The sequence below is a fragment of the Mirounga angustirostris genome, unplaced genomic scaffold (genome assembly GCF_029215605.1).
Source record: "Mirounga angustirostris isolate CCGP_5_RB_7025 unplaced genomic scaffold, mMirAng1.0.hap1 SCAF_1, whole genome shotgun sequence".
Taxonomy (NCBI): Eukaryota; Metazoa; Chordata; class Mammalia; order Carnivora; family Phocidae; genus Mirounga; species Mirounga angustirostris.
The window spans coordinates 169,403,228-169,426,656 of NW_026991709.1; the positions used below are offsets into that span (position 1 = coordinate 169,403,228).

Here is a 23,429-nt window from a genome sequence, read left to right on the forward strand (position 1 = left end):
GCTAACTTTGAGATACATTGCCTCAAACAAGCTATATAGAAGGGGTTATCTAGGAACCAGGGTTATCTCGCCCCTCACAAGCCATGAGGCCAGCACACTGCATGGCTGAAAACTGCACCTGCTTCTTCTATTTGTAGATTCTTTCTAAATAAAGTTATATAATTGCAGAAGGTCCTCTAAAGATGAGAGCCATGGGTTAAAATAAGCACTTCAAGGGCAGTGCCAGCCAGAAAGAATACAGGAAATGCCAGAAGTTGGAGGAGAAGGTCAGAGTAGACAGGGAGATCCTCGTACTCAGTTCTGCCAACTCCAGAATATTCTGTTGGGTTTAAATATTTAACTGCATTGCTCTGTGGCTCAGAAACAAAGAGTGGGTTCCCACATCCCACCTCATTAGAAAATGGTTCCCTTGCCACTTAGCATTCAAGCTGGATGATGGATAAAACACCCCAACTGCCCTCTCCTGAGCTGTACCCTCACCCTCTCCACCTGCACAGGCCTGTGGAAGGTAGTACGAATTCTGACCACTACACTCCTTCACCTGTTTTATAGTACTTTCCTGTTAGGCTATAACTAAAAAGGACCCAATTTTACACTACCTCTCAATACAGTGCCCAAGCAGTCACTCAGAATGAACAGTTATAAGAAATGCCACAGTAGGGGCACCTGCGTGGCTCAGTCAGTTAAGCAGCTGCCTTCAGCTCAGGTTATTATCCCAGGGTCCTGGGATCGAGTCCCACATCGGGCTCCCTGCTCAGCGGGAAGCCTGCTTCTCCCTCTGCCTGCTGCTCCCCGTGCTTGTGTTCCCACTCTCGCTGTGTCTCTGTCAAATGAATAAATAAAATCTTAAAAAAAAAAAAAAAGAAAAGAAAAGAAAAAAGAAATGCCACAGTAAAAAAATAAAAATTTGGAATAACTGGATGGGTTCCTTCTCTCTACTCAGACAAATCCCCTGAAAAATCTAAAGTGTGCATTAAAACACTTTTATTTTCTACCAAGTAACTGCTATACACTCTTTCAAAATGTGCCATAATAGAAAGAAAAGAAAGAGGGGTATGAAGGGAAATGTAGATTCCATAAAACCCTCTTGGCCTAACAGCACCATATTACTGTGATTCCATTTATGCCAGCCCACGATGTAGGTATAAGACTGTGGCCTTGTTCTTTGCAGATTGATCAATGGCCAGCCTGACTTACCTGCTAAGTGCCTCAAGCCAAAAGAACTCAATCTCCCAGTACAGGGCTAGGCCCACAAGTACACATCTTTCCACATCACCAGCTGGCTCAACCACGATGACCCAGAATTAAACTCTCCACTTAATTTACCACGTGTGCCTGTCCATGACATTCGCTCCAGTGTGAATTTATAAGGTTCTTATCACCCCAAAACACAGCTGAAAAAACTACAACCTTTGGTAGGCAATTTTTGATTATGTAACTAACAAAATCAAACATATGGTTTAAAAAAAAAAAAATCTCCCACATATACTTAACCTGTACCAGCTGTTAGAAATCTACCCGGTGCTGGGTAGGCACAGAGGTAATACAAGAAACAGTCTCTGTGTCAAGGGACGGATAATCCAGGGAGACACGACAAAGGGAAAGGAAGGTGAACACACAACAGTACTCAATTCTGAAGTGATGTGGAACAGCAGACCAAAGAAAGGAACTGAAAGGAGAACCAAGTAAAGCAAGGAAAATCGTCTTCAAATAGAAAAAGACTTAGGGGGGGGCGCCTGGGTGGCTCAGTGGTTAAGCGTCTGCCTTCAGCTCAGGTCAGGATCCCAGGGTCCTGGGATCGAGCCCCGCATTGGGCTCCATGCTCAGCGGGAAGCCTGCTTCTCCCTCTCCCACTCCCCCTGCTTGTGTTCCCTCTCTCACTGTCTCTCTCTCTGTCAAATAAATAAAATCTTAAAAAAAAAAAAAAAAGAAACAGACTTAGGTCTGACTCTGAAGTGGGACAGGAGGTTAGAAAGAAAGAAGAATGCACAGGAGGCCGTCTTAGGCTAGGGGTGCCTAGGACTGGGTCGGTTTGGTGGCCAATATCGGTTGGGGTTGTTCATAGATTTGCTTTTTTACTTGAACAGCAAAATGGCTGGGGAGGAAGCAAAGAAGGATCATGTGCCCAAGGCCTGAACTACTGTTATCATTCACAAGATTACAAAAAATATAATCTCCAAATTTATTTGAAGAAACTTTTGAATTCAGGGTGCCTGGGTGGCTCAGTTGGTTAAGCGACTGCCTTCGGCTCAGATCATGATCCCGGAGTCCCAGGATCGAGTCCCACGTCAGGCTCCCTGCTCAGCAGGGAGTCTGCTTCTCCCTCTGACCCTACCCCCTCCTGGGTGCTCTGTCTCAAATAAATAAATAAAATCTTTAAAAAAAAAAAAAAGGGAAAGAAAAGAAAGTTTTGAATTCGGATCCTCCAATCCAAATTGAGGATATTATTATTAATATTAATATTAATCTGTAGCTAGGCCAAAAGATTTGCTACTATCAAGGATTCAGGTTTCATTTACTTCATGTTAACTCCTCACCCTACCTACAGTCAAATAAGACAGGCAAGACAAGCCTCAAGTAAATGTGACTAAAAAGAAAAGATACACAGGTTGAGTGCCCATATTTTGTTTCTGTACTTCCTACATAATATTCTAATGGTTTTGTCCTCTATATTTTAAATGCATCATTAGAATACACTTGACAAATATCATTAGAATACATTTGATTTTTTAAAATCTGAAAAATTTGGGGGGTCCTGGGTGGCTCCGTCAGTTAAGCATCTGCCTTCAGCTCAGGTCAGGATCTCAGGGTCGTGGGATGGACCCCATGTCAGGCTGCTCAGCTCCCTCTCCCTCTGTGTTCTCTAACTCTCACTCTTGCTCTCTCTCAAGTAAATAAATAAAATCTTTACCCCCAAAAAAAGATACTAAAAAAATAAAATCTGAGAAGTTTTTATTGCAGGTTATCTATTTTGGGGATGTAAACATATCCTATTGTTTCACAGCCAGAATGACAAAGCTCTGGTTCTAAACTATTCCTTGAAAATACTAGTCTGAAAGGAGTTAAGTTAAAGAAAGGAGAGTAAAAAAAAATTAACCTTTCCACTCTTTGGAAGCAGCCAGTGTGAGGGTCTACTCAAGGCCATCATAACCCCAGAGTTCTTTCACCTCCTCAAAGACACCAAAGGTTTATCAACCGAAAGGTTTATTAACCTCTGGGCACAACCCTTCCCAAATGCCATCCCCCCAATATTTCAAACTCCATCTTTCCAACATCAGTACATCTGTCTCAAAGCAACCTGACCTCAGTTTACCCACACCGCCACTGTACAATCAAACCAAGACACTCATCAGCAGACCTCATCCTGAAACAAAAGCCTATGGCACCAGGAACTACCACAGGCACCAGCAAGTTAACCAAGTGCCACATCACCTTGCTGGAGAGGGGCTCCAACTCACCAAAGGGTTCCTAAGGTTCATTAAGAAAAGCATCAAAATGTCATCAACTCACTCTCCTGATTATCATATTCCCAATTGAAAGCGTTATCACAAGTCCTCATTAAACTGTTTTCCTTAGATCCACACCATAAAAGGAAATCTGAGGAAAAAGTCTGTGACAGAGAATAGGGCACTTAACTCAAAGTATTCTCTCCCTCGGGGCGCCTGGGTGGCTCAGCTGGTTAAGCGACTGCCTTCGGCTCAGGTCATGATCCTGGAGTCCCGGGATCGAGTCCCGCATCGGGCTCCCTGCTCGGCAGGGGGTCTGCTTCTCCCTCTGCCCTCTGCCCTCTTCCCTCTCGTGCTCTCTGTCTCTCATTCTCTCTCTCTCAAATAAATAAATAAAAAATCTTAAAAAAAAAAAAAAGTATTCTCTCCCTCTTTATAATACCATGAGCATTAGTGAGAAAATACAAGTAAGATCCAAAATATGTACACACACTTTGGTTTCAACAATGTAAAATATGTGTAGGCATATGGGCGGGAGCTGGCAGGAAAAATAAATTAAAAATAACTGTCTGGGGGCGCCTGGGTGGCTCAGTCGTTAAGTGTCTGCCTTCGGCTCAGGTCATGATTCCAGGGTCCTGGGATCGAGCCCCGCATCGGGCTCCCTGCTCGGCGGGAAGCCTGCTTCTCCCTCTCCCACTCCCCCTGCTGTGTTCCTGTTCTCGCTCTCTCTCTCTCTGTCAAATAAATAAATAAAATCTTCAAAAAAAAAAAAAACTGGTGGGGTTTAGGCTTTTTTTTTTTTTTTCAAATTTTAATCTTTTTTCCTCCAATAACAAACAACAAAAAATGAGATCCAAAGAAAATACATAGGTATAAAGTCTATACAGTTAAGGACTAACAATTAACTCATTAATTTCCTAATATCTGGAAAGGCCACAGTAATTTGTAATCAAAACTTAATAAAAATTTTTCTCAAAAAAAAAAGTGAGATAGAAAATATTTATATGCATAAAGCCTGACATAATGAAGCAAGAAAAATAACTCATCAGTTTCCTATAATTTTTTTTTAAGATTTATTTATCCATTTGAGAGAGCCAGAATGAGAGAGAGAGAGAGCACATGAGAGGGGGGAGGGTCAGAGGGAGAAGCAGACTCCCTGCCGAGCAGGGAGCCCGATGCGGGACTCGATCCTGGGACTCCAGGATCATGACCTGAGCCGAAGGCAGTCGCTTAACCAACTGAGCCACCCAGGCGCCCCCAGTTTCCTATAATTTTAAAAAGGCCCAGTCCTTTGAAACTATCTTGGACTGTGCCCCTCGCTTCACTAAAACTCATGCTCCTCAAATTGTCATTTAAGAAAAGACTTTGTAGATAACCAAACCATTTTTTTAAATTCTTCAAGCCCCTTTGATATAGGGGCTTCCTTTTCATAAGTTAAGGACTGGACTCTTCCTTTTACCAGATGAAGGACGATACATCCCCCAAAAGTCCAAAAGCACCCATAGAATGTGGGGCCAAGGCAATGGGCACCCCATCTCCTCCACTCCCACCCCCCAGAGGAAGGTAGTCACCTACCCGGTCCAACAGGGTCCGTGGCAAAACACACCCATTCCCTCCAGCTAGAAGGTCTTTAGCTGGGTGTGCTGTCCTCTTGGACTCTGATGTCAACAGCAGTGACCCTGGAAGCTTGGCCTCCACAGACAAGGCTGGTGGAAGGGGAGGACGGGCTGACCTTACTGGACAGTCCTGCCACCAGAGTGGAGGAATTTATGGGACAGATAAAGGTGACAGTCAATTCAGCGGCCAAGGAATCAAACCCTGAGTATCAAGACCCCAAATCAGAGCCAGATATAGTCTGTGTGTGTGTCTCTCCCTCTCCTGTAAGTTTCCTCAGCCTAAAAAGCAGCCCCTGTAAATGAAGGAGAAATGTAGCCCCGCTCTGCCTCATGATCACGGGCTGGCTTTGGAGAAGTCCTTACCCGGAATCAACTCCTGAATTTTTATATGGGGCTGTGGGGCGCGGGGATGAGGGCTTCTTTTGAAGCTGCGTTTACAAGGGATTTCATTTTGATTATATATATATATATATATATATATATATATATATATATTCATCTGGAGAAGGGGTTGTTGGAGATGAGTCTAAAGCCCCGGAAGCTACCCTTTGGTACTGCTACCGTCCCTTCCTGTCTCTGAGCCTCAGTTTCCCCATCTGTAAAAGAGACTGCGCTGGACAGCTGTCGTGTAACTCAGAGATATCGGAAGAATCAAGAAAGAGAACAGCCACAGGCCCATCTACACACCCCGCAAGCCCAGGGGGACCCCCAGGGGGTAGGGCCAAGGCACTGCGCGGGAGGGTGTGGCCCCAGGCCCCTAAACGCCGTGGCATCCCTTGGGGGACCCGGAGGTCAGAAGGCTGCATCCTGACCGGGAGGACGGAAGGAAGCGCGTGGGGCGCGCCGGCTACTCACGGGTCCCCGCGGTCAGGCCCTCGGCCGCGGCAGTGGATGGGGTTGAGCTCGTCCTGGGGAAAGGCGTGCGCCATGTAGTTGTCGTAGCCGAAGACGAACATGCCCCGCGCTAGGTCGCGCATCTGGGCGCGCAGCTGCGGCGGGAAGGCGCCGCTGTAGCGCTTCTCGTACTCGTCCGGGCCGCGGCCCCGGCCGCCCAGCACGTAGCCCCAGTGGGCCGGGCCGCACACGCCCGGCTCCGGCCGCCGCGGAGCTCGCCGCCGTCCAGCTGCCGCCGCCCCGGGGCCCGGAGGCTGCAGCCACGACGGCCCCGACGGCCCCCCGGGCGTCCCGGGCCGGCCCGCGGGCCCCGACGCAGGAGATTCGGGGCCGTCGGGGGCCCTCAGGCGCTGGAAGCCGAAGCTGAGCGGAAAACGCTGGTAGAAGCCCATGCTGGGCCCCAGCCCGAAGACGAGCCACAGCACTCCATGGAGGCCAAGCCGGAGGAGCACCAGCCCCAGGACGAGCGCTCGCCATTGCATGGTCGCGCGGGCGCCGCGGGCATTATTTTAAAGCGCGGGGGACTTCCCCCGCGGACCACCGCACCCCACCCCCGCCCCGTAGCCCCGCTCACTTCCCCTTTAAGGAACTCCCCCGTGACGCACCAGGAACCGGCCCATTGTCCCCCACCTCCCGTCCCTCGGGCCGGCCGGCCCGGCCCCGCGTTCGCCCGCCCAGTCGCCCGGGATTGGCCCGGCCCGGCCCGGCCTCGTGGGGCGCGGCCGGGGACTCCCTCCCGCGCCATAGGCCGTCCGGACTTCCGCAGCGCCGCGAGGCCCGCCCCATCCCCCGCCCCGCCCGCCCCATCCCCCGCCCCGCCCTCGGGGCCCCGCCCCATCCTCTCGACCCGCCCCCTGGGCGGTCGGAGTCCAGATGGGCTGGCGTGGCGAGTAGGGGCGGCTCGGGCTACTTGCGGAGGAAACTTCCAGCCAATGGGAGCGCAGCACGGGAGCACCAGTTGGACGCCGGACAGAGTCGTGGCCCCCAACCCGCCCGGCTTTGGGTAGAGCCTGTCTCCAGCCTAGCTGGGACCGCCACTCCAGATCTAGGTTAGGGATGGTGCCAGTTAAAAGACGTAAGGAGGAGGGAAACGGGCATTTCCTTACAAAAAGAGCTACTTTTGCATTGCAGGGGCAGGATTTTTAACAAGATCGTTGTTTACGGTGGGGGGTGGGATACTACCTCGTAGCTCCAGACGGCACAAAAAAAGGTATCCTGAATTCTACTCTTTATCAGAACACCATAATTTTAAGAATCGCTTACTGCGATTGTAAAACATATTCCCGTATCTTGTACTAGACCTAGCAAATGCCAGTGGAGGGTCCTGGGAATGTATGTATAACAAGTGCTCCTGGGCGATTCTTAGCATCTGGCAATTTCAGAAATGCTGAATTAGGTTATATTGGCTTTGTCTCGGAAATAAGAGCTTTAAAAAAAAAAAGAGGGGAAGAGTTAAGGTGGCTGCTACCACCGAATTATTTTTGCCAAATCTATTTAACCAGGTCCCCTCCCGCCTCTGCTACTTCCACCATATCTTCTGTGCACCACAGTAGTGACCTAACCTTTGGGGTTGTAGGACAGATTCCTGGTCAAAGCACTTTATCCATTCTGTATCTACTTTCTATAAGAAGGTTGCAAATACCAGCTCTAAAGGGCTATGGCTCTCATGTAACAATTCAACAGTTTAGAGGTTTTGTTTTCTTTTGTTTGCTACATTTGTAGATGTCTGTTAAGGTGTTCCTCAAAGTTAGACCATGTGCTTGTTACACTAAGGTTTCTGAAAAGCGTGGCAAGCAAAGCCTGATGGATGGCCCAAATCAGAGATTGGCTGACTGACCAAAGGAGTGATTAAGAGGATGATAAATTTGTCATGTGGCACAATCATCACATTTTCAGAGTCAGGGGACTTTTTTTTTTTAAGAGTTTATTTGACAGAGAGAAACAGTGAGAGAGGGAACACAAGCAGGGGGAGTGGGAGAGGGAGAAACAGGCTTCCCGCTAAGCAGGGAGCCCGATGCGGGGCTAGATCCCAGGACCTTCAGGACCCTTTTTGCAACACAGAGGAGGTGTATGTAATGGGGACGCAGGAGCCCAAAGAAACATTTTATTACAACTCAAGATAACTGGCACCTGGTAAGACCCCCCTTTTTTTGGCTGAGTCTTATTCCTCCCCCCAAAATCCTGAGAGAGAGGCCTGCCCAAGCATCAGAGTATAAAGAGAGCTTGAACCAAGGTCTTTTGCCTATTTCGTTTACTCCTCTGTGAAAGGCAGCTGGGAACCCTGCTAGAAATCCAATCTTAGGGCTTGATCCTGGACTTTCAGGTCTGCCTTCCAAGGACTTGAAAACTGAATGTGAACATTAAGGTATGTGTTGTTCCCTTCGTAATCTATTTTATTGCAAATTTTAAAAGTTTTAAATTTGATCTTGCACCATGGTCAAGTGCAGTCCACATTAATGACAGCTCCTGTCCTCACATTTGGAGACAAGCTCTAATAAAAACAAAAACAAATTTCTTCTCATAACCAGAGAAAACCAACTTCTGAGAGATGCTTTTCCTGGTAAAACTGACAGTAGCTGACAGTCGTGTAAGTCCTACGGTTTTTAAAATGTGTTCTTGTGGGGCACCTGGGTGGCTCAGTTGGTTAAACCTCTGCCTTCAGCTCGGGTCATGATCTCAGGGTCCGGGATTGAGCCCCACATCGGGGTCCCTGCTTGTTGGGAAGCCTGCTTCTCCCTCTCCTGCTCCCCCCGCTCGTGTTCCCTCTCTCGCGCTCTGCCAAATAAATTAAAAAATAAAATAAAATGTGTTCTTGTTTAATCTTCACAGAAAGCACTGTTAGGCCTATTCCACAAGCCCTAAGGGAAGAAATCAGGTTGGAAGGTTCAAGTTCTCTGAGCTACTTACTGTAGGCAGAAAAAGGGCTACCACCCAGGTCTCCTGAACTTTAGCGGAATTTACCAAAACTAGCTGGCCCTCAAAGCAACTGGTTTTTCTACTCTTCCCAAGCCACCCCACAGGCAACATTGTTGACATTAGCGCCCTGCAAGCACAGCCAAAGATTTGGGGGCCAGGTTCAGAAAGTGTTTTGTCTTGAATTAAATTGAACCAAAAGAACACGGAATATCTTGTGCTAGCCTTTTGGATTAGCCTAGGACTCCCCTCAAGGTAAATGCAGCTGTTAAGATTGGGACAACACCCCTATCCATTCAGAAAACCTCAACCTTAAAAATCAACTTTATGAAACTGTTTTCTGATAGGCTTTTCTGCACAGTCTCACAAGAGCATCAGGGGACTGATAAAAAAAGAATGAAATGTACTATGGTAAAAACGGCTTCACTCTGGGGGACGCCAAAGAGATGACAGCTAAGAACCCAGACTCAGAAGCTGATTGCCAGATGTTCAAATCATAGCTCTGGCCTCGGAGTGACCTTGGGAAGTTACTTAACTTTTCTGGACCTGGTTTTCCCATCTGTAAAATGAGGGTAATAAGAACAGTACTTAGAACATATGGCAGTTGTGAGAACTAAATTATTGAATGTATTACCTACAACAGTGTTCCATAGTAAGTCCTTTTACTACTCATGAACTATGTGAACTGACTAGCATTTAGTAAAAGTACCTGGTTCATATGACCTGAGGTCTGTTGGATGAATTAAACAAGTAAGCCGCCTATTTTCAAAGCACTATTTTAGGAGAAAAATGTGTCTAAGGAAACCAAGTATGAGACTGGACAAGGACTAAAACTCACCACAGTCCAAGATCAGCTGAAAGAGCTTTGAATCCTCACGTCTAATTCCAGTTCTACCTAACCTGTTCTAGCTTCTATACCTCATGGTCCTAAATCTGTGATTTGAAATTATATCCCACAAGGTGATCCAAATTCAATCTCCCTCTTAGATAGCTGAAAGAAGTGACCTAGGAGGTGTATTTTGGTGTTTAAAGATATCCGCTACACGGGTGCCTGGGTGGCTCAGTTGGTTGGGCAGCTGCCTTCGGCTCAGGTCATGATCCTGGAGTCCCGGGATCAAGTCCCGCATCGGGCTCCCTGCTCGGCAAGGAGTCTGCTTCTCCCTCTGACCCTCCCCCCCTCATGCTCTCTCTCATTCTCTCTCTCAATAAATAAATCTTAAAAAAAAAAAAATTTAAAGATATCCGCCATTGTAAATAAATAGGTGGACATTCCAGTTTTCAGAATCAATCTTGTGAGTCTGAGTGAATCAGTGCACTAAGTTCCTAAAACTGCAAAGCCAGAAAATAGCTCTGGCCCTATAATGACCGCAAAGGGTATAAGGATACTTCCAGAGATTCCTATGTTATATATCAGGATTAAAATAGTCTCTTAAAAGGAGGATCTTTCTGCTTTAAGGAATTAAAAGGGATTTATTATCCAAAGCAACAATGTAAAACAAGTGACAAAATGATGACATTTAAAACTGAGTACTGCTTCTTTTTGAAGCAATATATACTTACTTTGTAAAAGGTGGGGGGGGAGACTTAAGGGGGACAAGGAGGAAATTACCTACAATCACATTAATTTGGGGCACCTGGGTGGCTCAGTGGTTAAGCGTCTGCCTTCGGCTCAGGTCATGATCCCAGGGTCCTGGGATTGAGCCTCACATCGGGCTCCCTGCTCCGTGGGAAGCCTGCTTCTCCCTCTCCCACTCCCCCTGCTTGTGTTCCCTCTCTCACTGTGTCGCTGTCAAATAAATCTTTAAAAAAAAAAAAATCACATTAATTTGGTGGAAATCCAACTCCAGAATTAAGATAATACTGTCTCTTCAGCAGGGTAAGAAAAGCTAAATTTCATGTTTAAAATTGTATGTAATTATCATTCCCACTTATTTGATGGGCAGATATCCAGAAGTTTGTCAACACACTCTGCTGACAAGACATGGGGGACAGGAACTGGTAGAAATAAAAACTGGCATATCCTCTGTGAAGGGAAGTTTGGCAACTCCTAGCCGAAGTACAAACCCATTTACCCTTTGACACAGATATGCTTCTGTGAATTGCTGCATACATACATGATTCATTGCAGTACTGGTCACAAAAGCAAAAGGTTATAAACAACCCAAATATCTATCAAAAGGAGACCAGTTAGGTAAACTATGGAATCTGGACCAGTGAAAACCACATACATAATGAAATGGGAACCATGCTGCTATGAAGGAGAATGAGGAACTCTCTATATATTGATATGGAAAGATTGCTAAGACAGAGTAATTGGATAAAGTCATGTTCAAATCAGTATACTACTTTCTGTGTAAGAAAGTGATTAAAAAATATATATTTCTATTGGCTTTTTGTATTTTGTATAAGGAAAACACTAGGAAAAAAAATAAGAAAGTGATGTAAGGATTACCTGTAAGACCAGAGTGGTGGTGGAAGGAAGGGTGGTTACTCAGTCATGGGTCAGACCGACTGGCATGTTTCTTTGGGTATTTTCAATTTTTGAATCATGTGACTTACCTATTAAAAATCATTCAAAAAATAAATGGAATCTAGAAAAAAAAAAAAGTGGTAAGTTTCCTTTCCCCACCTGGTCTACTAAACCACTAAATCAAATGCGGTGATTATCCATCAAGAATTGATATTCACCATTCATATGCCATGCCCACCCTTTAGGTTATTGATGTTTCCAGAGAAAGTAGGTATCATAAAAATTCTTAACCTTCTTTGAAGGGTGAGGAGAGCTTGTGCTTTCATAAATCAATTAGCGATATGATAAATATTAACAATTTTTTTCCTTAGAAAATGATACAAATAGAAAAAGGAGTTATTTAATTCAAATATTGGGTAACTGGTAGATAGAAATGGTGGACTTTTAATATGTAGAAACAAGATAGCACATTGTGTGATACAGACTGTACAAAAGAGTAGGCCAAAGCTGTATATAAAAGCTGGTTGGAGGAGATACCATAATTGGCAATCTATTGATGTTCTATATTCCATGTTCAAAAGGGATTACATTGATTTTGTTGGGGTTTTTTTTCCCCTCTCATTACTTTGAAAAGAAGTATTTTCTAACTGCTCCAGTTTTCTCCAAGCTCCAAATAAATTCTAGCAGAACCCAGTAACACGGCAGTTTATATAAAGTGTTAAACATTAGCTCTAAAATAGTTTGCCTTGGTAGTAGGTATGTCTTTTTCCACACTGTATACCAGAATAAACATTTTTCTGCAGTCTGGGAGAGATACTCTAAATTTTTTAAATGGCTTTCAAATTATAGGCCTGTATGTTTTATAGCATTTCCCTCAAACAAAATGTAAGTTATTGTATTATTCTGTAAAATGTCTGTGACCTCCAGCTTTTAACTGTGTTAAAGTGATAAAATGTAAATGTGCTTTTGGATTATTTCCAAGATGAAAAACATGCAAAGTTAACATAGTCACCAGGCCAAGTGGGCCTTGTCTCTGCTGCTAGAACAGTAGTCTGTTAGGAGAAATTATATTAGAAATCCTCTACTCTTCATTTTACAGATAGGGAAACTACAGAGCCAGAGGGAATTCAGCAACTCACCAATCAGTTAACAACAAAGAAAGGAACCCATTTTCTCAAATGTCAATCCAGCACTCAACAGAGCCAAACTACATTAGCATTTTAAACGGACAAATTATCTTCCTACATGGAGTGCCTGGGTGGCTCAGTTGTTAAGCGTCTGCCGGCTCGGGTCGTGACCCCTGGGTTTTGGGATCGAGCCCCGCATCGGGCTCCCTGCTTGGCGGGAAGCCTGCTACTCCCTCTCCCACTCCCCCTGCTTGTGTTCCCTCTCTCATTGTGTCTCTGTCAAATAAATAAAATCTTTAAAAATATATACATATATATTTTCCTACCACATCCCTTTTATAAATGCAAGACCTGCAAACCCCAATAAAATGAAGTTAAAGGATCTTTTCCCCTCTGATTCCTGCTAGGAAATCTGCATTAACTAAGTTACCAGCTGCCTTGCAGTTTTTTTGTTTTTTTAAAAAGATTTTATTTATTTATTTGACAGAGAGAGACACAACCAGGGGGAGGGGAGAGGGAGAAGCAGGCTTCCCTCAGAGCAGGGAGCCCGATGTGGGGCTCGATCTCTAGACCCTGAGATCATGACCTAAGCCGAAGGCAGACGCTTTAACAACTGAGCCACCCAGGCGCCCTGCCTTGCAGTTTTAAAATAGGAATTACCTTACTGAAGAGAGGGCTTGTTAATGAAATGGAATAATGAATGACTACTGCTATTGCTTAAAGAAACTTCCCACTGCAATCTATCTAGCATGTCAATGACTTGCTTCTGTTTCCCTAAGAACAGTCAAGCAGCAGCAATTACAAAAGCACCCATTTTTATTAATAGCTGCGTTTTAAACAGTAATTGCATGGAGGCTATTTACTAATCAACAGGAAACACCTGCAGCGGGCCACACGTTGTAGAACTGCAAGCTTAAGGGAAGTTGGCAAGGCTAGTGTTTGCTTTACTGTTTTCCTTTTCAAGCATCTTCACAAGCATATACGTTATTGAGGGCACAACAGTTAAAGTTTGTAAGGGAATAAAATATTTCAAACACTCAACATGATGGTTTCCCCGCGATGGCATTTTTTAAAGTATCTGGCCAAGTGGATGTTACATTATAATGCTGGCTACAGTAAATTCAGACTTCCACTCCAGTTCTCAATCTACCAGACAATGAGGCTGAAATTACCAAATCAACAGGATTTCAGTGTAACTGGATCCTGTATGGATAGAATTACACAAGGCAATTAGATCTTCAGTTAAAACAATGAGGACTAAAGTAGCCACAGTCCAACACATCCAATTTACTTGACAGAATCAAAGGAACCAATTTCAGAAGTCTCAATTTTTGAAAGCAAAGCAGTTATAAGCTTAAAATCAAGGATACAGTAAACTAACCTTATATCCTCCCCACCCCTTCCCCAGACATCACATTCCTCCTTCAAAAATCACTTTGGTAGGAGGGTGATAAGAAGACCAAGTTAACTGCTTGACTAAATGTCTCCACCAATTCCATACAAGAAATGAAACTGGATATCCTAGGGACTTCTCTGTCCTAGAAATGCTAAATAACACATCCAATCGGCCAACAAGGTTTGGCTGTACAGAATAACCATACTGATACGGAGGAAAAGCCAAGTTGAACTTTTCTTGAGTAAAACTACATAAAGATCATTTCTGCAATAGCTTTGATGAGATAAATGTTCACTTTTATAATGCAAAATTTAACACACTAGCAAAGAAGGCCAAATGGCTTTACTTTAAAAATATGCTTCTTGGGGCACCTGGGTGGCTCAGTCTGTTAAGCATCTGCCTTCGGCTCAGGTCATGATCCCAGGGTCCTGGGATCAAGCCCCACACATTGGGCTCCCTGCTCCGCAGGAAGCCTGCTTCTCCCTCTCCCTCTCCCCCTGCTTGTGTTCCCTCTCTTGCTGTGTCTCTGTCAAATAAAATCTTTAAAAAAATAAATAAAAATTAAAAATGTGCTTCTTAGGGAAAACCTAAGTATCAAACCATATTTGATACTTAAAATCTTTTCATTCTGGAACTGAAGTAGGCCTGCCTTGCAATTTCAGTTTAATAGTACATTTGTTATAATTTTTAAAACAGATTATAAAATGCCTAACCAACTAGCTCTTGCCACTTACAAAAGTCCTAAATTTGGTATATCAGCACAGTTTACAAGTCATACCATCTCCTCCACCCTATCCCCCCAAAAAAATCGCAGCATCAATCCTGTGGATATTTTAAAAGTTTATTTCTATTTTAACTAGCCCGCAGACCCAATTCTTTGAAAAGTGAGCTGATTTCTTTCTAGCACATTGTCTATGGACCTTGCTCATGGTAACTTTCCTCCCATCCCCTTCCAAAAAAGTCAGCACCTTCCATCATGATGCACATTTTAAGTTAAAATTGTCAATACAACCCTCAAAATGCAAGTTTATTGAATAAAGCTGAGAAGAGCAGTAAACAGACAAAAAAATGCATCACCTAAATAAAAAAATTCACGTATTTACAAAGTTCAGTAACTGTTTTCACATGCAGAAGTTAATGCACAGGAAAATGTTGGTAGTAGAGTTTGGATGTCTTGAAATGCTGAAAGCAATGACCAGACACACAAACACATTAAGTTTTAGCTATAGGTCAATTAACGAACCAACGCAGTCCCCACACAGTCACACACTTTAGTTCCAATTCCTTTTAGGCACAAGCAAATTGCCACACTCTTTGTAATGGTTCACAGTAACCATTAATGGTGTTGAGCTACAGTAGCAAGTTTAAATATCCCTTCATTTACAGAACCATCCATCCCACCAGGGAAGTATGCAACATGCTTCAAAGAATAAGAACAGAATTTTAAAAGCTGAGATTCTACTCATAAAAATGTGAATGGAGGAAAACAAGTAGTATCTGTGCAACACAGTGCAGTATTTTGTACAGAATATTGTTAAGGCCATGGCAGTCTATAAATTAAAACTGGTATTCATTAAAACAACTGTTGACTGCACTTTTGAGTGCTCAACATGTATGGAAACGCACTGTCTACATGAGTGCTGCTTAACAAAAGAAACAAAATCACACACAGTGTGAGGCAACACATAAGCAGGTGTAGCATAAAGTTTTATCTACTACAGTGGTTTATGTGAATAACAATTTACAAGTGAACCAGTATTAATGTGTCCCTTTATGTATATGGACATCACTAAACTACAAAACATGTTTGTTTTAAGTTTTTATACATCTCCATATCGTAGAAGCAAACAATACACAGCATCAGTTCCTCAGTTCTCTGTGTGATTGATTATTAAACAACCTGTAGACGTTGCGCATGATTACACTAGACAGAGCAGGCAGGTCTAGAGTTGTCACAATAATCAAGATGTCTAATGGCACCAGACAAAAGAGTGCCAAACCTTACATCAGTAAGAGAGAAAAATAAGAATTTGTATTTGTTTCTAAGTATCTATTGTGCTGAACGTCTATGACTGGATATAAAAAGTCAAGAGTTAGAGTGTCATGCAGCAGCACTGATTTAATGACTAGAGATAGAAAGAACAAACAGGTGTTTGAACAAAGTCTGACATTCTTAACACATTTTATTATATTGGCTGGAATGCTCTAAATTCATGAAAGCCTTTGAGAAAATCTTCAATTCCCAACCCTTTAAAAAAGTGTGTTGAACCCCACCCTCTCCAAAAAAGAGAAAAAGAAAAAATAGAGAAGTAATGATCTGGACAGATACACAACAGCATGCCTTAGTTCCTCCCATATCCTCAACTGCTATCTGGTGATGAAGAATTCTTAGAAAGCAGTATTTTTAGAATTCACATACAATCTCACCAGTATAAAGAACCAATAACAACACTGATCTGGTGCCTCTGCTCACTCTTTGCAGACCATTTTTTAAATTCCTAAGGTGTAATTATACATTTCACATGCATTTGTGAGATATGTAAACATTATGTTTATATCCCACATGAGTCAGGCTAAAGGTTTTCTAAATACTGTGTGTGGCACTAGAAACTTCATGCTGTATCAAGTCAGTATCAGTATTAAGCTAATGGACTCTATAAGGAAATAGCTAGACATTTACTGAAAACCAATATAAAAATCTGGCCCAGAAAGACTAGAACAGAAATATGCAATTTTCTTGATTTAAGATGGTCAAGTGTGTGTTTAAAAAAAAAAAAGCTCTACACACTGTTTAAGACAAGTATGTGTAAGAAGCTTTTTTTGTGAGTGCTGACTTTATCATGACAACTCTAGCTGATTCTTTATGAAGGATTAGGGATACACATCTTCAGCAGTGCACAAGAGAAATAAACTCTGAAAAAGGCAATTTCTCGGGTTTAGGAAGGACCGTATTCTGGGAAGTACTTCAGAGGAACGGACAATAATTCTAGGATTATAGCCAGGAAGGACTGGAAGACTTCAGGAGATGCTTCAGCTTCTTCTAGATTTTGAATGTTGAATAAGCCACTGAAGTGTGATATCTAAAGATGGAGGGAAAAAAATTGAAGGCATTAAGATATCAAAGTTAAGACACTAAACATGAGAGACAGCATTTAAAATGCAGCTAATTCAAAATACATGCTGTGCCTGCCCTCTTCTGCTTTTTGCATCTATATTATTCTCCATTACCTAAACTTCAAGAGGACATTCTAATGAATTATGAAAGACTCAGCAGTCTCTGATTTAAAAGTTAAATTATGCTCAGGACAGCCTGTGCCATCTTTTATTTAAAAAAAAAAAAAAAAAAAAATTTACTGGCTGCCTGTTAAGGTAAGTACTGTATGTGAAGTGCCAGGAATGCAAAGATATGGGAGAACCCCTCTCTCCCCTCAAGGAGCTTTTAGTATCAAACTTGGAAAACATAGAAGAACTCATTTTGGACTAGGAGGAGGGCTGCCCCATAGAATTCCAGGCAAAGGAGTATGGGGATTAACATAAGAATAAAAAAAAAATAATTTCAACTAGTCAATAAAAGTCACTGAGATGTTTGGTTAACAAGAAAAAAAAAAGAATTCTAGGCAAAGGAAACAACAAAAGCAAAAGAATAAACAAAGGCATGAACAGTGTGGAGATCTGGATGGATTATATGTGGTAAGTTGTGGATGAAGCACAGGAATGGGGGAAGGTGCTGCCACTCATCGCTAAGGCTACAGCAGGGGTTCTCAACTTCACCTTTCTGACCTTTTGAACTGGGTAAATCTTTGCTGGGACAGGACGAAGGCCTTTCCTGTGCATGGCAGACTATTTTGCGGCATCCATGACCTCTACCCTAGATGCCATTATCACTTCCCCTACACACCCACAGTTGTGACAACCAATAATGTCTCCAGGGATTGCCAAATGTCCCCTGGGGAGCAAAAATGTCCTCAAGTGAGAACCACGGGCTAGAAGGAGCCAGATAACCTTGTATACCACTCTAAGATGCTCCTAAGTTTGGGTTTTATTCTCAAGTCAACTGGAAATTACTGGAGAATTTTAAGCAAGGAAATTATATTAGCTTATTTTAGGATGATCAATGGCAACAGAAGAGGACAACTTGGGAGTTGTCAGTACAGACAGTGACTATCACAGCAGGAATAGGAAATGTGAAGGCACGAAGCAAACAAGTGCTGTGGGGATGGAAGAAGGAAAATGTGGAGTTGACCAAGATACGAACAGAGAAAGAATCTTCTGGCCTCAGTGAGTTGTGTTTGTCATGGAGCTGTTGACACAGTGGTTAAAGTAAGAACAGACTTGAGGAAAAAAAAAAAAGATAAAGAATTTAGTTATAGAGCACATCAGATTTGAGGTGCAGAAGGTAACAGGCATGGAGATGTCCAGCAGATAGCTTTAGCTATACTGACCTCAGAAAGGGATGGGAACTGGTAAGATGTCACCATAGAGGTGGCAGCTGAAGCTATCACAGCTGAGATTAGCCAAAAAAAAAGCACTTAGACTGACAAGAGATGGCAGCTAAGTCAAAACAGTGAATTACTGTCCTTGAGTTCTTTAAAAATGTGTCATCCATATGAAGAGTGTGTGAGCATCTATTAGAAGCAGCACTCAATTCTCCAAACCTGAAGATGAGTGCAAATTCAATTTCCAAGCTAATATGCGTTACAGAAACTGTAAGCCACACATGTAAAGAATAGCCTAGAGCTGAGATGGAACCTGTTCAGAGTTGTGGAAAAAATGATTTAACCTGATTGTTGAACCAGATCATGTGCACTTTAAAAGGAGGACAGCAGTATGTAGTAAGAGCAAAGCCACATTCATTAGAATTGAATGGGGAGAAAGGTAAATCTGAGTGTGAAATGCCCAGGTTTAAATATTTAAGAAATTCACTTAAAAAAAACAAAGCTTGTGGACAGTGGACAGATGTTATATCCCAAAGACAAATGAATCCTTAAGACTAGATAAAAAAGCAGAAAAGAAATAAGATACTCAGATGGAGTCATCTTCCATGACAAAAAGGGCCACAAGTATGAGTCATCTTTGCAAAGATCATGTTCACAGAAGTAATCTGTTCTATGTGTGATTTGAGGACACATTACTAAAATATTTCATATACCACACTGGGAAGGTGGAAGGAGAATATACAACCCATGTGCACTGAGATACTTTTGGAACAATTTAGTAAATTCATAAATTTGGTTCTAAAATATGTTGTAAAAGGTGAAATTAGGGAGGATGTTCTGATTTGACTACCCAAGAAATCTAATCTACTTGGCCCTTAGTTGTATTTCTTGCTCCAAATAAACAGACATTCTCATTTACAAACTACTTGTTTTGAATCTAGTAAGAGTGGATCCATTTCCTTGGGCTTGATACTACTAAGTGAAGCAGGAGTTCTACAATCACAAACTGACTATGGAACTCTATGACAGACTACGAGGTCAGCCTCAAATAACAAAAGAAGTTCTCACCAACTCTCCCGCATTTACTTCTTAAATGAGCTCACAAGATTTTTTTCCAGGAAAGTATCCAGCTGGTTTGTCAAGGTAGTAAAACAAAGGATTTTTTTTTCTCCTTTCAGTAACTTTTTCCCCCTATTTTATGGAATACTAGAGAGAATATAAGGGAGTAAAATGGATTTACAGAATAGCACAATGCCCTATAATTATGGTTAATGTATGCAGAACAGGGTTTTTCAACCTCACCACTACTGATACTTTAGGCTGGACAATTCTTAGCTGTGAGGACTGTACCATGTTTAGAACATCCCTGGTCTTTACCCACTAAATGCCAGCAGCATGCTCTTTGTTATGACAACATTTGGCAGTGTCTCCAAATATTGCCAAATGTATCCTGGGGGAAGATCCTTCAATGAGAACCAGTGGTGTATAAGTAAATGCTCTCTTGGGAACACAAGAATTCCTCCTAACATGGGGGTGGGGGGGATTTTTTTTTTTTTTTTTTTTTTTTGATGAACTCTAAGTAACCCTAAGTGCTTGAAGAGTCTGTTCTCAAATTAACTAAATGCTCACAATATAGCAAGTCACTTAGTCTACCCCTTTAATAGAGGACAGTTTGTGTCCACCAGCAAAGTATTAGGCTCAGATTGCTTTTGGGTGCTCTTTAAAGGAAGCCCAGGAGTGCCTAACTGGTTCAGTGGGCAGAGCACGTGACTCCTGATCTCAGGGTTGTTAAGTTCAAGCCCCACATTGGGTGTAGTGTTACTTAAAAATAAAATAATAAAAATGAAAAATAAATAAAGGAAGCCCAGAATTAGCCAGAAAACTATTAACACTTTGAGCTCATCAGAGCATGTTTGAGGAGGGGTGAGGAAAGAGTTGATAGACTAGAACTGACTTGGGAAAAAAGTTAACTACGATGAGAACCAATACATATTGAATGAAAGCTAAAGGAAAAAAGATAACAGAATACCTTTTAAACACACTGTGTTGACACTATGTATTACATTCTACTCCAATACAAGTTTTTGGTCTGTTTGTTTCTTTCTTTTTAATTGGAGGTGTGACTATGGGAGAATGGTCAGAGATACCATGTTTTTGGCTTTGAAGATGGAGGAAGGAGCCATGTGCCAAGAATGCAGGTAGTATCTAAAAGCTGGAAAAGATAAGGAAATGGAGTCTCTCCTAGAGTCTCCAAAAAGAGTACAACCTGTCATTTTAGTCCTTGGTTTCTAGCTCAGTGAGAATTATGACAGGCTTCTAACTGACAGCAGCAATAGAAAACTAATACACCCACATGACATCCACCATATGTCAAATGCTACAATGCATTTTCACATTCCCTCTCACAAGAGAATTTCTAAATTGCTGCCATTATCACCATTTTATAGATGAGTAAAAAGTGGAGATTAGGGAGGTTACATGCTTTGTGCAAGGCCAGTCAGAAAATAAATTAGGACCAAGTGTTCTGGCCTGAGGCTGCCTGACTCCAAAGCCCATGCTGTTTGCAGCCCATTATGCAGCAATGATAGGCAGCCTCATTTTTCTGTAGTGGCCCACAGAGTGATTTTTTTTCACCACTGACCACCAAACTGGAAGAGGTGAAGGTGCCATGAAAATCTCTAGGCTCCTACCCAGCTGCTTCAAGGTACATGCATTAAACTCTACTCTCACACTTTGGTTGAACCTGTCATGCCGGACAAGAACTGTGTGACTTAGCCTGAGTAGCTTTTTGTCATGAAGGTATACTTTACCAGTGAGTATGTTTTATTGCACTGTGAAAGGTCTTTTCACTCAAACAGCTAACAGGTTGAATAGCCTTTCATCTTGTCAAACGTTTCTATTCATCTTTCCTTTTTACCTTTTGATCCTTTTCACCCATTCCAATCCACTTTTATTAAATAACCTCTCACAAATTAGTTAAAGTTCAGCCAGATATACTTAAATTCTTTAAGGACACTGTGTTGGACTAACAGTGTCCCCCTAAAAATTCACACCTACCTAAAACCTCATAATTTATTCAAAAATTGTCTTTACAGATATGAGGTCATACTGAATGAAGGTAGGCCCTAATCCAATGATATGTATCTTTATAAGAGAAAATACACACAGAGACACACACACAGGAGAAGGCTATGTGAAGCCAGAGGCAAAAACCGGAGTAAGCATCGATATGTCAAAGAATGCCAAAGGCAGCCGGCAACCACAAGCTAAGAAAAGGCAAGGAAGGATATTCCCCAACAGCTTTCATGGCCCTGCTGACACCTTGTTTTTGGACGCCTAGCCTCCTGAACTTGAGAAATAAATTTCTGCTGTTTTAAACCACCCAGTTTGTGGTACTTTGCTATGGCAGTTCTAGGAAATTAATACAGACACTGAATAGATAAAGAATACTTTTGGCTTGTATTTCCAATGAGAGTACTAACATTACAGTAATATACTGGTTCAATAAATGAACAATTGTTTCAGTGCCTATAGACCAATTTTTGTAAAGTCTTATTTCAAAAACATTTTGTTATAAAGCACAGCTGGATACTAGCTCTGCCAAAATTAATACAATAAATTGATATCACATCATGTTTTAACTTCATGTCTATTTCATTTACTTCTTTAAAGAGCATAGAGCACATTCAGGATGTTGTATTTGCTGTCAAAAGATATAATGTCTATTCTTTTTCCTGAGGCAAAAAAAAACAGTCCTCTATAAAGGAAGTCACTTAAACAGAAATGGAGATAATAAAGAATAAGATGCATTAAGACATCCCTTCCAGTGATACCCATTTCTTCCACAGTCATTTCTTACCTATATTATCCTTTTCTTTGCAAGAAATTGAATAGCAGCAAATTTCTCTATCCTGAATAGCAGACAGGTTCCTATAAGAAGCAGAATTAAGCCAATTAAGTCTGTGCTTAAAATAACTATCATACCTATCACTCTGTTCAATTTTCTTATCTTTTTATACTGAAGAAATTATTTTACTACTACTAAAATTTTAGAAATTCACTTCTCTGGTAGGCCAAATTTACCATGTTTACCTAAAAACATGGCTATAATCATTACTAAATAACAGGAGGGCCAGGCTGGCTCAGTCGGAAGAGCATATGACTCTTGATCTCAGGGTTTTAAGTTCAAGCCCCACGCTGGGTGTAGAGATTAGTTAAAATCTTTAAAAAAATAATAATATAATGATGCTAAACAAAGCAGTGGGCAAAACAGTATAATTTAGGGGTGCCTGGGTGGCTCAGTCATTAAGTGTCTGCCTTCGGCTCAGGTCATGATCCCAGGGTCCTGGGACTGAGCTCCACATCGGGCTCCCTGCTCTGCGGGAAGCCTGCTTCTCTGTCTCCCTCTGCCCCTACTTGTGTTCCCTCTCTCGCTGTCTCTCTGTCAAATAAATAAATAAAATATTAAAAAACAAAACAAAACAGTATAATTTAGAACTAAATTCTTTTAAACACCATCATTCATTCTTAAGACATACATTTTTTCAATTAGCTGTTTCTCATCCAAGGCATTAGGAAGATCTCTCTTGTTTCCAAGTACAAGCACCTTTAAAAAAGAAAAGATATTAACAATAAACTTTTATGTAAGAAAAGGTCACAGAAGCATATGATAGTCATATCTGTAGACATTAAAATTGGAATGCTACCACATGCCATAATATTGAGGCGTATTTGTATAACTGGTGGCCTATCTCATTTATTTAGTAATTCAAATTAGCATTCATTTCAACTTCTACCGCATAGATGCCCCTAATTCAATATGTGGCTGCCAATTTCTACTACAATGTTCTTAAGTCTATGGTATGTATTCTGCAATTTCTAAATAAATCTCTACCATAGGTGAATATGATCTTAATACAACCAAGGGGGGGGAGGGGAACAATTTTTTAACCACTTTTTATGTTAGCCATTAATCATATGAACACATAAATTTGCTTTTAAAATTCCTGATCCATCCTACAGAATATCATGTATAAATATTCTAAGACAATGGTTAAGTCTGGAAATCAGGATAAATATAGCAGTCATAAGCTTTACGAATAAACGGTATCATCTGGTTGCTAGATGTGCT

At 41.9% G+C, this 23,429-nt stretch overlaps 2 protein-coding genes across 3 annotated transcripts in view; both read right to left on the bottom strand.

The window, feature by feature from the left end:
- The window catches only part of EDEM1 (ER degradation enhancing alpha-mannosidase like protein 1), a 30,125-nt gene extending 23,605 nt beyond the window's left edge, over positions 1–6,520 (bottom strand). For both annotated transcript variants that reach the window (XM_045861931.3, XM_045861929.3), the window contains exon 1: positions 5,918–6,520. In XM_045861931.3, coding sequence (XP_045717887.1) covers positions 5,918–6,438 — 521 coding nt within the window. In that variant the 5' untranslated portion in view covers positions 6,439–6,520. The remainder of the gene's footprint in view (positions 1–5,917) is intronic.
- An 8,351-nt stretch (positions 6,521–14,871) lies between these two features.
- The window catches only part of ARL8B (ADP ribosylation factor like GTPase 8B), a 58,076-nt gene continuing 49,518 nt past the window's right edge, over positions 14,872–23,429 (bottom strand). Inside the window, exons 5-7 of the mRNA XM_045861932.3 lie at positions 22,837–22,904; positions 22,158–22,228; positions 14,872–16,942 (exon numbers count right to left, since the gene is read on the bottom strand). Of these exons, the coding sequence (XP_045717888.1) occupies positions 16,893–16,942; positions 22,158–22,228; positions 22,837–22,904 (189 nt within the window). The 3' untranslated portion in view covers positions 14,872–16,892. The remainder of the gene's footprint in view (positions 16,943–22,157; positions 22,229–22,836; positions 22,905–23,429) is intronic.